The sequence below is a fragment of the Ovis aries genome, chromosome 2, assembly GCF_016772045.2.
Source record: "Ovis aries strain OAR_USU_Benz2616 breed Rambouillet chromosome 2, ARS-UI_Ramb_v3.0, whole genome shotgun sequence".
Lineage (NCBI taxonomy): Eukaryota > Metazoa > Chordata > Mammalia > Artiodactyla > Bovidae > Ovis > Ovis aries.
The window spans coordinates 139,654,102-139,668,729 of record NC_056055.1 but is presented as its reverse complement, the minus strand read 5'-3'; the positions used below and the strand labels follow the sequence as shown (position 1 = coordinate 139,668,729).

The 14,628-nt window shown below is 37.0% G+C and overlaps 1 protein-coding gene across 1 annotated transcript in view; it reads left to right on the top strand.

Annotated features, from left to right (window-relative positions):
* The window catches only part of UBR3 (ubiquitin protein ligase E3 component n-recognin 3), a 199,292-nt gene that overhangs the window by 84,160 nt on the left and 100,504 nt on the right, over window positions 1-14,628 (top strand). Inside the window, exons 12-19 of the mRNA XM_060409777.1 lie at window positions 2,946-3,011; window positions 3,104-3,193; window positions 3,548-3,676; window positions 4,667-4,719; window positions 4,821-4,954; window positions 5,289-5,373; window positions 9,805-9,947; window positions 11,905-12,001. Coding sequence (XP_060265760.1) covers window positions 2,946-3,011; window positions 3,104-3,193; window positions 3,548-3,676; window positions 4,667-4,719; window positions 4,821-4,954; window positions 5,289-5,373; window positions 9,805-9,947; window positions 11,905-12,001 — 797 coding nt within the window. The remainder of the gene's footprint in view (window positions 1-2,945; window positions 3,012-3,103; window positions 3,194-3,547; window positions 3,677-4,666; window positions 4,720-4,820; window positions 4,955-5,288; window positions 5,374-9,804; window positions 9,948-11,904; window positions 12,002-14,628) is intronic.

Genomic DNA, 14,628 nt, shown 5'->3' with positions numbered 1-14,628 from the left:
AGGCCAAGGGAAGAGCATATACAAAGGCTCTACTTATAGTGTATGAGTTTATATGACAATAGATAAGGCCGGAGAGTCCTATCTCTCAAGAGTTGGACAGTTAAAGGAGGTTAAAACTATAGGGAGCCATTAAAAGATGATAAATGGAGAAGTACAGGGTTAAAGTAATGTTCAGTAAGACTATCTCCTGGCAGTATGAAAATTTAATATGCATGTAAAAACAGATTTAAGTAGATGTATTAATTAAGCTTCTTTTAAAAACACTTTTAAGGCAGCCTGATTTAAAGGAGTGATACTTTATTATGAGTACAGAGAGATTGTTCAGGGATCTTATGGCATTCTGGACTTCAGGAACTGAGTGGAATGCTGAACAGGAGCTCTTGTCTCTTGCTTTTCCTTGCTCTTTCTGCCTCATTTTTTTCTTCTCTTTCTGTAGATTGGTTTTTCTGTGCTTTTTTTTTTTTTGCCTTTGTTAAACATTATCTTCCTATAATTGCCTTATATTGCAGTTTCAGCCATACTCCAAGAATCTCCACAGATGTCTTTAAATCCCAGTTCAGTTTTCAAGTGAGAGAGAACCTCATTGCCCATGATGGGATAGGGATCCCCTGCCCTGATCTAATCAGATGTGACTACTCTAAACTTGACTGGCAGGCTCCAATTCCTGTGTGTATGTATTTGGAAAGTGGGGAGGAAGGGACATTCTGAGAAGAAGAGGGAGATTTGTGAGCTAGACAGATACCACAAAAAGCTTCTTATAGAGGGTAAGAATAGAAGCAAAGGTTAGCACTGAAATCTGGGCACTAAATGTTGAGAGCCTGAGCTAAGGTTGGTTAGAGGCAATGTGGAAAGAGGAAAAAGTAGAATTAAGAGGTACTTAGAAAATCAAACACACTTTGACGCCTTAGCAAGTGGAGGAGATTTGAGAGAAGGAAAGAGTTTACATTTCAGATTTCTATTACTGGGAATTTGCAGAAGAAACATTGAGAAAGATTGAGTTTTAGGGCAAAGATGCTGAGTTTGATCTGGACACAGTGTATTTGTGGTCCCCATGGGATGTTAAATAAGTGTTGATGTTCGGTAGATACTTGAATGTAGGGTTTGGAGTTCAGGAGTGAAATTTCTGCTGAGATTTAGTAGTCATCTTGTGTTGGCAGTTGAAGCTATAAACTGAACGAAGTGTCTCAAATGGGAACAGTGGAAAGCTGAGAATGGAATCTAAGAAACACCTCAGTATATTTGGAAGGAGTGTTAAAAGAGTTTTTCAAGTAGCTTATTTGTGACATTGGACAAAGGGAGATTATGGGATGTAAAACTGCAGAAGAATGTGTGTTTAACATATGCTCAAGCCTTGAAAGACAAGATAGAGCCTGTGGCTTAGCAATTAATAGAAATGTGTGTTGAGTACTGTGTCCTTTTACTTGATCCTCACAGTTGTCCATCTGCTTATTATCTTCACTTTATGGATGAGGCAGCTTAGGCACTGTTCTTGATGCCTTCAAAGGAAATTGAAGGATTTAGCTAGTTAGTATATGTTATGTTACTCAAACGATGATAGTAATATAAGGCAAACTTGCTTGATTTTTATTTTTGATTATGGTGAAATGCACATAAAATTTACCACCTTTTAAACCTTTTTTAAAGTATACGGTTATTCACATTCTTGTGCAACCAGCCTCCAGAACTTTGTTTAGTAAAGCTGAAACTCTGTCCCCAGCAAACCCAATAATCTCACTTTCCCTTACCCCAGCCCCTGGCAGCCATCATCATACTTTGTGTCTCTATGATATTGACTGCTTGGCATACCTAAGTGGAATCATACAGTATATGTATTTTTGTGACTGGTTTATTTCACTTAGCATAATGTCTCGAAGGTTCATCCAAATTGCAGCATGTGTCAGAAATTCCTCCCCTTTTCTGGAAGTCAAACATTTATTAGAACAACTTTCTATAGATGGTTATTCACATGTTAAAGAGGATTTTTTTCTCATACTGGTTTTGGAAAAAACTCTTTCAGGGATGGTGACATTTCAAATCTTTATGACTCAATATGATACTATATTAGCATAATTATGAGAATGTTTTGGCTAGATTTTTTTAACAGGAGAAAACTACCAAAAATTTATAGAAGCATTAAAAACAAATGATATCTTTTAATGTTTCATTTTTCTTTATTTGTGTTTGCCCTTGAGCAATAGTGTGACCCATGGGAGTCACAGATTTAAAATACGCTTTTTATAATATCCACAAGGATATCAAAGATCTTTGACGTGTACTGTACTAAGCTTTCCTATAGAGTCTGTGTTCACCACTGATACGGGGAGCATCTCATCCAGCTAGGTAAGCCCTTTAACTGCACTTCAGGATAGGGCTGTAGTCAGACCCTCAGATAATTCTGAATATAGCAGACTAGCTTCTCAGTTCACTACCTGTTAGCTTTAGGAAGTTACTTAAGTTTTTTAAAATTGAGTTTCCCTATTCATAAAATTGGAATATTCAATTTCTACCCCATAGGGGTCTCCTAGGATTAAATTAAATATGAATAAAGTGCTTATCAGCACGGTGACTGGCACACTCAGTGAATGTTAGCTGTGATTATTGTTTTTGTTATTATCATCACATTTGTTGTGCATGCATGTGAAGATTCTGAAATGGCCGACTGTAAAGGGAAACGTCTTCCATCCCTTGTTCTGTACGAGATGCATCAGAGGATTGAGTATATAGTTTGAGTATATAGTTTCTGCCTTTAAGGAACTTGCATTTGGGTCTTTAAATTGTAATACTTTTTTCTACAGTGGGGTTTTTAAACTATAACGTCTAAAATCTTACTTTTTGGTAAAAAAAAGTGTAGGCCAATAAATCAAGGTGGAAGTGTTGTTTTAGCATTTTAAAACCTTTGAATTTGGTAAAGTATTATTTGACTTCTGGATTTTCTTTCTTTCCAGCCAGCACCTAACCAAGTTACTTTTCATCTGCCACTACATCGTTATTACGCTATGTTTTTGAGTAAGGTAAAAGTTTTCATTAAATACTCTGTTCATCTGTTTTATGAACATTGGGAAATATGTATTAAATTAGTAACTTTTTTAATAACAATTTTTAGGCTGTGAAATGTCAAGAACTAGATTTGGATTCTGTTTTGCCAGATCAGGAAATGTTAATGAAACTGATGATTCACCCACTCCAAATTCAGGTATGTATTTAGGCTTTTGGGCTGGCTGGAGTCCCTAGTGGCTCAGATGGTAAAGAACCTGTCTGCAATGCAGGAGACCTCATTTAAGGTTTCAGTGAATATTATTATAAATATACCCAGGAGTCATCATGGAAACTTAACTCATATATAAGCTCCAAAAGAAGGAGTATATAAAATATAGTGATTATTTTAAAATTATATATTTGAACTGAATATCCTAAATACCAGACAGAATATCAGGCTTATGCTATGATTAAGCTGTAAAATATTTTGGAATGATTGTTTATCGTAACATGATTTTATAAAGGTTGACTATAGATGACTTCTTCGTTCAATTAATTTTTGTTTTACTAGGCAAGTCTTGCTGAAATCCATAGCAATATGTGGGTAAGAAATGGTCTGCAGATCAAAGGACAAGCCATGACCTATGTCCAGTCTCATTTCTGTAATTCCATGATTGATCCTGACATTTACCTGTTACAGGTAAGCCAGTCTAGTGATGGAGATGTTGAACTTCAGAAGTATCTCATTTGTACCTGTGGGATTTTAATTTGTAGAGGTGACTAAATGAGGACATAGAGAGGTCAGTGCTATTGAAAGAAGAATTTTATTACTTACATTTTCCAAAGGGAGAGGGGCATGCCATGCCACGCAGGACCAAAGGGGAAGCGTTAGATTTTTGTCAGGAGACAGAAGGAATGAGGGGAAATCCTAGATCAGAAGCTTTATTGAGGTTTCCATAGGAAAGGCACGGCAGGGCTAGGGAAGTAGTTTAGCATTGGCTGGTTTGAATCATCTTGGTGAGCTTTGGGGCATAAAGGCCATCCCCAGCTCTCTGGTACCTGCCCTGGCCAAGGGGCCTGCGGATATATTGGCTTGTTCTGTGAGTTAAATAAAGGGCAAGAGTGACTTGCATATGAAAGACTTGCTTCCAGGTAAGCTGTTTGAACAAATACGATACAGAAAATAAGAGGAATGATAAGCACAAGAAATAAAACTGGGGAATTTCCTCATGGTCCAGTGCTTAGGACTTGGTGCTTTCACTGCCAAGGGCCCAGGTTCAATCCCTAGTTGGGGAGCTAAGATCCTGCAAGCCGTGTGGGGGAAATACCCAGAGGGGGAAAAGAGGAAGAAAAAAAGAAAAAGAGGCATTGAACCATGTCTAATATCATATAAGAAACGAATCGCCAGTCTAGGTTCGATGCAGGATACAGGATGCTCGGGCTGGTGCACTGGGATGACCCAGAGGGGTGGTATGGGGAGGGAGGTGGGAGGGGGTTCAGGATTGGGAACACATGTACACCCGTGGTGGATTCATGTTGATGTATGGCAAAACCAATACAATATTGTAAAGTAGCCTCCAATTAAATAAATTTAAATTAAAAAAAAGAAGAATACTGAATAAATACTGACTACTGAGAAATAAACTTTGTGGGTTTTATTTTTATTTATTTATTTATTGATCTTTTAAAGGTTTGTGCATCTAGACTTGATCCAGATTATTTTATTTCATCTGTCTTTGAAAGGTAAGCATAGTTTTATTAATACAGGTATTAGGAAGTATTTGGAATTTAAGTTAATTTTGTCTTAACTTAAAAAAAATCTGTCTCAAATATTTTTTTAATAGATTTAAGGTAGTGGATTTGTTGACAATGGCTTCACAACATCAAAACACAGTACTTGATGCAGAGCATGAGAGATCCATGTTAGAAGGCGCTCTTACATTTCTTGTGATTCTTTTGAGTCTTCGTTTACATTTAGGTAAAAAGCACTAATACAAATACTTGGGTACCTCCCTTTCCTCCCCTTACCCTGTGGTAGTAACTGGTTTATGGAAAAAAAGGAAAGGATGCATTTCATACTCTTGACACAATATGTTTTACCATTAATACTCCTTTTAGAATATTCTTTGAACCCTTACTTAAGGGAACTGCAAATAGCAGGGCAGTTAAACTGCAGTTATATTGGGGCATTGTTTTCTTTGCCCTGTGATTTTTGAAGCATCTCATTTTTGGTAAAATAACTTAATTGTGTGGTAAGTTGTTTCTTTATATATATAAATATTCAGATATATTAATTCTGTTTTTAATTTTAGGAATGTCTGATGATGAGATTCTCAGAGCAGAGATGGTAGCCCAGCTGTGTATGAATGACAGAACACACAGTTCATTGCTGGACCTCATATCCTTTTAAGAGTTTAATTTTCTTTTAGTTGTAGGATCTAAATTACAAGTAATATTTATGGATTAAAATATATCACTTTCTGATTAAAACTTTTTTTTTTGAGGTTGGAAAATAATATGGAAAAAAACTCCCAATTTTTTTGTTCAATTCTGTGTTCAAGATCAGTGGCAGATTTGCTTCTAATCATCATCTCTCAGGGTGCTCTTGTTAGACTTTGTTTAAGCATCAGGACTCTTTGCTCTGGGCACCCCAGAACCTGACCTTCTAGGATAGCAGTAGTAAAAGGGAACTGGACACTTGGTAAAAGGCAGCTAGGTCTACTATATTTGTATAACCAGGATGGAATTCATCATTAAAATTTAGAGTTATATCTTATAATTATCAGAGTTTTAAACATTCTGAGTATTTTTTCCTGAGAATTCAGTTTTAAACCAAGAGGCTTTGAAGGGCAAAGGCTGTTGTCTACAAACTTTAAAACCTTAAGGTTCTCTATAGGACTGAGGATTCAGTGGACACTTTATTGTTTTTTTAAGGTATTCTTCATAAAGTTTTAGATAAAGGTTATCATGTTATTTAGTGGAAAATTTGCTTTGTGAGTTTTTGAATTTACTTTGTACATTATGATTTTGTTTGAAATAATTGACTAAAATTTTATGAACTGGCTCCTATTAGAAAGTCTGTTTGATAACCTTAAAGATTTTCTTAAGCAGACAACAACTTGATACTGTTTGATGATTTCATTCAGCCTTTATGTGTATCACTGTGTATCAGTGCTGTAAAAGAGCAAAAGAATTCTCCATAACTTTGAATTTAGAAAAAATTATATAGCTTTAATGTGAAACCAATAGGAAAGAATCTAGGGTTTTCTGGTTTTCTTCTTTTTGAAAAATTTGCTTAGTATTTTTTCATTCTTATTTTGAGGAGGATATTTTGTGTCTTTTATGAAATAATCTTTGCTCGTAAAAATCTGGGCTGATATTTAGTATACTGTCTTTGATTTTCGAAGACGAATAATATAACATTATTTGTAAATTGTTGAAAATGGAGATTAATTTTTAAAGGTTTTTTTTTTTTCATTTCCTGAAACTGTATTCATTTGTTTTGGGGGAAATATACATCAGAACTACTTCAGCATATAATTTATTAGTAAGCTATTAATTAAGCTATCTTAAAAATAAGTTATTTTAAAAATTAAGCTGCATTAAGCTATTTTAAAAAATCACAGTTAATAAAGTTGTTATTGAACTGTTGTATTATGTAGCCCTCTTGTGGCCAGCTTTATATATTGCAGCCAATTCAGTTCAGTTGAGTTCAGTCTTAGTCATGTGAGACTCTTTGCGACCCCATTGACTGCAGCACACCAGGCTTCCCTGTCCATCAGCCACTCACTGAGCTTGCTCAAACTCATGTCAATTGAGTCGATGCTGCCATCTGACCATCTCATCCTCTGTTATCCCCTTCTCCTCCTGCCTTCCATCTTTCCCAGCATCAGGGTCTTTTCCAGTGAGTCAGTTCTTAGCATCAGGTGGCCAGAGTATTGGAGCTTCAGCTTCAGCATCAGTTCTTCCAATGAATACTTAGGACTGATTTCCTTTAGGATTGACTTTTTAGATCTCCTTGCAGTCCAAGGGACTCTCAAGAGTCTTCTCCAACTCCACAGTTCAAAAGCATCAATTTTTCGGTGCTCAGCTTTCTTTATGGTCTCATATCCATACATGACTACTGGGAAAACCATATCTTTGACTAGATGAACCTTTGTTGGCAAAGTAATGTCTCTGTTTTTTAATATACTGTCTAGGTTGGTCATGGCTTTCCTTCCAAGGAGTAAGCGTCTTAATTTCACGGCTGCAGTCACCATCTGCAGTCATTTTGGAGCCCCTCAAAATAAAGTCTGTCACTGCTTCCATTGTTTCCCTTTCTGTTTGCCATGAAGTGATGGGACTGGATGCCATGATCTTAGTTTTCTGAATGCTGAGTTTTAAGCCAACTTTTTCACTCTCTTCTTTCACTTTCATCAAGAGGCTCTTCAGTTCTTCTTTGCTTTCTGCCATAAGGATGGTGTCATCTGCATATCTGAGGTTATTGATATTTCTCCCAGTAATCTTGAATCCAGCTTGTGCTTCATCCAGCCTGGCATTTTGGATGATGTACTCTACATATAAGTTAAATAAGCAGGATGACAATATACAGCCTTGATGTACTCCTTTCCCTATTTGGAAACAGTCTGTTGTTCCATGTACTGTTCTGACTGTTGCTTCTTGACCTGAATACAGGTTTCTCAGGAGGCAGTAAGGTGGTCTGGTATTCCCATCTCTTTAAGAATTTTCCACAGTTTATTGTGATCCACACAGTCAAAGGCTTTGGTGTAGTCAGTAAAACAGAAGTAGAGTTTTTCTGAAACTCTCTTGCTTTTTTGATGATCCAAAGGATGTTGGCAATTTGATCTCTGGTTCCTCTGCCTTTTTAAAATCCAGCTTGACCCTCTGGAAGTTCACTGTTCACATACTGTTGAAGCCTGGCTTGGAGAATTTTGAGCATTACTTTGCTAGCTTGTGAGATGAATGCCATTGTGTGGTAGTTTGAGCATTCTTTGGCATTGCCTTTCTTGGGGGTTGTTTGGAAAGAAAACTGACCTTTTCCAGTCCTGTGGCCACTGCTGAGTTTTCCAAATTTGCTGGCATATTGAGTGCAGCACTTTCACAGCATCATCATTTAGGATTTGAAATAGTTCACCTGGAATTCCATCACCTCCACTAGCTTTGTTCATAGTGATGCTTCCTAAGGCCCACTTGACTTTGCTTTCCAGGATGTCTGGTTCTAGTCCAGTGATCACACCATCGTGGTTATCTGGGTCATGAAGATCTTTTTGTATAGTTCTTCTGTGTATTGTTGCCACCTCTTCTTAATCTCTTCTGCTTCTGTTAGGTCCATACCATTTCTGTCCTTTATTGTGCCCATCTTTGCATGAAATGTTCCCCTGGTATCTCTAATTTTCTTGAAGAGATCTCTAGTCTTTCCCATTCTGTTATTTTCCTCTGTTTCTTTGCATTGATCACTGAGGAAGGCTTTGTTATCTCTCCTTGCTATTCTTTGGAACTCTGCATTCAAATGAATATATCTTTCCTTTTCTCCTTTGCCTTTCACTTCTCTTCTTTTCACAGCTATTTGTAAGGCCTCCTCAGACAACCATCTTGCCTTTTTGCATTTCTTTTTCTTGGGAATGGTCTTGATCACTGCCTCCTGTACAGTGTCACGAACCTCCATCCATTGTTCTTCAGGCACTCTATCAGATCTAATCCCTTGAATCTGTTTGTCACTTCCACTGTATAATCATGAGGGAATTGATTTAGGTCATACGTGAATGGTCTAGTGGTTTCCCCCTCTTTCTTCAATTAAGTCTGAATTTGGCAATAAGGAGTTCATAATCTGAGCCACAGTCAGCTCCTGGTCTTGTTTTTGCTGCCTGTATAGAACTTCTCCATCTTTGGCTGCAAAGGATATAGTCAGTCTGATTTCAGTGTTGACCATCTGGTGATGTCCACATGTAGAGTCTTCTCTTGTGTTGTAGGAAGAGGGTGTTTGCTGTGACCAGTGCATTCTTTTGGCAAAACTCTGTTAGCCCTTGCCTTGCTTCATTTTGTACTCCAAGGCCAAACTTGCCTGTTACTCCAGTTATCTCTTGACTTCCTACTTTTGCATTCCAGTCCCCTCTGATGAAAAGGACATCTTTTTGGGGTGTTAGTTCTAGAAGGTCTTGTAGGTCTTTATAGAACCGTTCAACTTCAGCTTCTTCAGCATTACTGGTTGGGGCATAGACTTGGATTACTGTGATATTGAATGGTTTGCCTTGGAAACAAACAGGGATCATTCTGTCGTTTTTGAGATTACACCCAAGTACTGCCTTACAGACTCTTCTGTTGGCTATGAGGGCTACTCCATTTCTTCTAAGGAATTCTTGCCCGTAGTAGTAGATACAATGGTCATCTGAGTTAAATTCACCCATTCCAGTCCTTTTAAGTTCATTGATTCCTGAGATGTCAACATTCACTCTTGCCATCTCCTGTTTGACCACTTGCAGTTTACCTTGATTCATGGACCTAACATTCAGGTTTGTAGGCAATACTGTTCTTTACAGCATCGGACTTTACTTTCATCATCAATCACATCCACAGTTGAGTGTTGTTTTTGCTTTGGCTCCGTCTCTTCATTCTTTCTGGAGTTATTTCTCCACTGATCTCCATTAGCATATTGAACACCTACTGACCTGGGGTGTTCATTTTTCAGTGTCCTGTCTTTTTGCCTTTTCATACTGTTCATGGGGTTCTCAAGACAGGAATATTTTAGCAAAGAAAGTTGGAAACTAATACCTTAATAAGATTATAAATCTGACTTCTAGTTATTAATTTTTTTTCTTGACACATGCATCATATTCCAGAAAATCCAAATCCTAAAAGTGGTATTATTCCAGGAAGTTATAGCTTTGAATCAGTTTTATCAGCGGTAGCTGATTTTAAGGCTCCTGTTTTTGAACCTGGAGGTTCTATGCAACAAGGCATGTATACTCCTAAAGGTACGTTTATATCTATGAATGTATTTTTCAAATATCAGGTTTTTTGAAGGCTCGTTGTGTATACTGAAACAAAATGTTTGCCTTTTATTTCCTTAGCTTTGGTTTCCCCCTCAACTTTCTTACGTGTATGTTTGTCTTTTTCAGTATACCGTGATATTGATTCCTTTTATTTAAAAATCTGATTTATGTTATAGTAAGACTTCTGAGATGAGTCTAAATTATAAAAGGAACTTTATCTATGAACACCAGTTTATGTTTGTAAGTTAATGAGCTTGAAATTATGATGTAAAATATATACTTAAAAACACTCTGAGTGTATTTGCCCTTTAAATTTGATTTTGAAATAGTTGTCACTACCCTGTTTAATTTGAAACAGTTAAAAATCTATATGGAATAGTGATAATGTTCTCATATGTTTTAAACCTTCATAAATACATAGAAACCTTTTCCTTAAATGATTGGTTTTCTAAGGTTTTCTCCCTGGCTTTGTAGAGACATGCTTGATAAAAGCCAGAAGTAGGTGAAATTTTTATCCATGATCTTTTCTTCTTCACTGTCACATATTCATTAAATTGAAATTTTGAAGCAAGTAGAGGTTACAGGTTTCTTGCACCCCTGACCCCTGACACTGGTTGTCTAAGTGAAAAAATGATGCCCACTTTGAAGTTGTAAATAACATGTACTGTGTTTGATAAAAGGCACCAAAATAAGCCTTATCTTGTGGGAATTTTCAGAGTTCACAAAAGAAGCAAGAACAATCCAGGATCTCTGGTTGGAATGTATTCCATTAAAGGAAAAGCACAGTATTTCTTTACTGTAGAGAACACTTTGTATCTAAAATTTAGATGCGCTTAGAAGTAGGATGATGTTCTTGTATAGTGCTATGCTTATTAATAACGTGTGATGTGAGCATTACCTTTGTCAGACTTATTCATGTTGGGGTCCTTATTAAAATACAATTTTCTATCCCTAAACCCCAGTCTGCTCTTGTCTAGATTTCTGGGGATAGATTGTGGAAATCTGCTTTTTTACCAATCTCTATAGGATGGTTGTCACACAGTAAATTTTGAGACACTGAGGCAGAGCACTGGACATTTGAAATTAGAATCAAGAAACTGAGTGTCACATTCACATATAATACTGAATTGTATCTGCTAGTTGTGTGACGTTGAGAAAGTCAGTTTTTTATCTTTGGATTTGACTTCTTCTTTGTAAAATAAAAGTTGGAATGGATGAGTTGTTTTTAACCTTTTTTAAAAAACTATTTAAAATAAATTTGCAGTTTTGGGGAATTAAGCCTTAAATGAATTTATTTCACAAAAGCAATGAAAGCAGGCCTACTCTTGTTAACATGAGTGTGGGTAGTGGACATCGCTTCTCATCTGTTTTACCATTTCCTTGCTCCGAAAGTTGTTGTTTGGTTGCTAAGCTGTGTCCTACTCCATTGGGATCCCATGAACTGTAGCCTGCCAAACTCCTCTGTTCATGGGATTTCCAAGGCAAGAATACTGGAGTGGGTTGCAGTTTGCTTCTGTAAGAGATCTTCTCAACCCAGGGATTGAACCTGTGTCTCCTGCATTGGCAGGCAGATTCTTTACCCTTGAGGCACAAGGGAAGTTCAGTCAAATTAAACTTTACCATCTTTTAAATTTAAGATATACTGAAATGTAATTAGTCATTAGAGACTCAATTGTAAAGAATCTCCTGCCAGCGCAGGAGACAAGGAGACATGGGTTTGATCTCTGGGGAGATCCCCTGGAGGAGGAAATGGCAACCCACTCCAGTATTCTTGCCTGGAAAATTCCGTGGACAAAGAAGCCTGGCGGGCTACAGTCCATGGGGCTGCAGAAAAGTCAGATACGACTGAGCGACTCAGCATGCACGCACAGTTGTTAGAGATCGACTTGATTCCTAAGAAGTCATCAGTGTTTTCTTTCTGCTCTCTTTTGAATGGTAGCTGAAGTCTGGGATCACGAATTTGACCCTGTCATGGTCATTCTTCGAACAGTTTACCGTAGAGACGTGCAGTCTGCGATGGACAGATACACAGCATTGTAAGTCTGTTATATTCATTAGTATAATAGTGGATATCTTCTGTTTATTAAAAAAAATTCAGTTATAACACAGATGTGATAATGTTCTCATTAAAGTATACTTAAAGTCTTTAGAGGAAAGAAATATTTTAAGATTAAAAAAGAATGTGGCTGAGATTTATATTCTCTAGATCTTGATCCAAAATCTGACATTAATCTGATAAAAATAAATTATAGAAAGCACTAATAAGCATAAAAAATAACAAACGTATATAGTTGCTGCTTGACCAGTGGAACGCAAAGCTGAATTTTGTGCTGTTCTGCTTTTAAACCAGTAGAGGAGGCACAAGTTAAAAGAATGAAATGGTCTCATGTCAGAGATGGTGGGTGACTACAAAGAGTGTGGTAGCACTGCCGTATTCTCAACAACTGGGAAAATAGCCAAAGTAAAGTGAATTTTCTTTGTAAATGTTTAACAAAATAGTTAAAATGTTGATAATTGCAGAAAAGTTTTGAGGCTATCTTTTTAATGGAGAATTCAGTCTTATATATTATTGTTGTATATTGCTTTTTAATGTATTATTGTATTGGCCAAAAAGTTCTTACGGGGTCTTTGCTGCTGGTCACTAGTTGAGAATCTGTCTTCAGTGCAGGAGATGTGGAGACGTGGGTTCGATCCCTAAGTCAGGAAGATCCCCTGGGGAGGAAATGGCATCCCCCTATGGTATTCTTGCCTGGGTAATCCCATGGACAGAGGAGCCTGGTAGGCCACAGTCCATGGTTGGCACAGAGTTGGACACGACTGAGCAACTGAACAACAGCAAGAACAAAAAATTTGTACAGGCTCTTCCATAAGAGTTTACAGAAAGACCTGAATCAGTGTTTTGGCCAACCCAATATTTCCTTCTGTTTTTAAACATTAAATGGTTAATGTATTGCTGAGCATTATAGAACATCATCTTTCATTTGTGCTCAGTTCATTTGTGCGCAAACATTTTGAAAACAAGTTGGAAATGATTTAAATGTATTTGATCTTGAGAAAATATTTGTTCATATAACTATCAAAGTGTAAATACAGATATTGGGTATAATTGAAACTTCTCTTTGCCAAGACTTTGTAGTAATAGATATATGTTGAATTTAAGAACCATCATAGATACATCTCAAGAAAGTTTATAATGCAGAATTTTAGCATGCTCTCCACTCCCTTCGGAGAAGGCAACGGCAACCCACTCCAGTACTCTTGCGTGGAAAATCCCATGGACAGAGGAGCCTGGTGGGCTGTAGTCCATGGGGTCACTAAGAGTCGGACACAACTGAGCGACTTCACTTTCACTTTTCACTTTCATGCGTTGGAGAAGGAAATGGCATTTCTCTCTACTTTTCTCTAAAACTCTTGGGGAGATAGCCTTAGATTCTCCTTTCTTAGCAACTTCTTTATATAGTTTTTGTATAGTTATGTAACTATTTGTTTGCTTTTTACAACTATTTTTTTGCTTTTTTTTTTGTTTGTTTTCTTATTACTTGAAGGAAGTTATTTTTGTCTGTTTCTCTTTTATATCTTCAGAATCTGTCTCATTGCTGGCACATAATTGACATTCACAGTGTTGTTCATTGAGTAAATAAATTTGAAATTGTTCATGCTGAAAATGAAAGATGGGTGGGAGGAAGCATTCCCATGGAAAACCTAGTCTGGCCTTCATAAATACTGTTTGTTGTCTTAAGTGGCTCTGCTTTTTTTCAGGGGGAGTGTGTGGTAGCTTGTCATTGAATATGTAAGAAGTAAATATATAGTTAATTTTTATTATTCTGCTTTACTTTGTAATACATAGCAATTTGGACTAGGATTGGCCTGAAGCTTTCCAGGCCTTGAAAGAGTCATTAAATACTTAATGTAATCAGTTTTAAAAGTGAAATTCAATTTGACAACGCACATTTATTGAGTAAGGGCTTCCCAGGTGGCTCTGTGGTAAGGAATCCATTTGCCAGTGCAGGAGATGCATGGCATGTGGGTTTGATCCTGGGGTTGGGAAGATCCTGTGAAGGAAGAAATGGCTACTGATTCCAGTACTCTTGCCTAGAAAATTCCATGGACACAGGATCCTGGCAGGCTACAGCCATGGGGTCGCAGAGTCAGACATGACTGAACACACACATGCATGTACTGAGTGCATTATTATATACCAGGCACTCTGTGAAGCAAAGGGAACTGTGGTCTTTTATTTTTCAAATAGAAGATTTTTACTTGAGCTTTGAGAAGTTAATTTCCTTCATTTAGACCAGTGGTTCCCAGTCAGAATGAATTTTGTCCTCCAGGGGACATTTACCATTGTCTACAGACTTCAGAGGGCTAAAATTAACATGTAGCATAGGCTAAGTCTGGTCCCCATGACTAAGAATTTCTGGCCTTGAATGTCATTAGTGTCAAGGTTGAGAAAGCTGGTTTAAACCTATACTGACATACAGGTAACCTTTTCTGTTTGTAGGTACCTTGTATTTTCTGACTTATTTTGTGTTATTAGTTGTTTAGAACCATGTCATATTTTGACTTGTAACTGCTTTGCATAGAGAAAACCATATTCTTAGAACTGTTTTTATTAAATTTCCTCTCTCCTATTTTGCTTTATGTTTTTTCTCATTCTCTCATT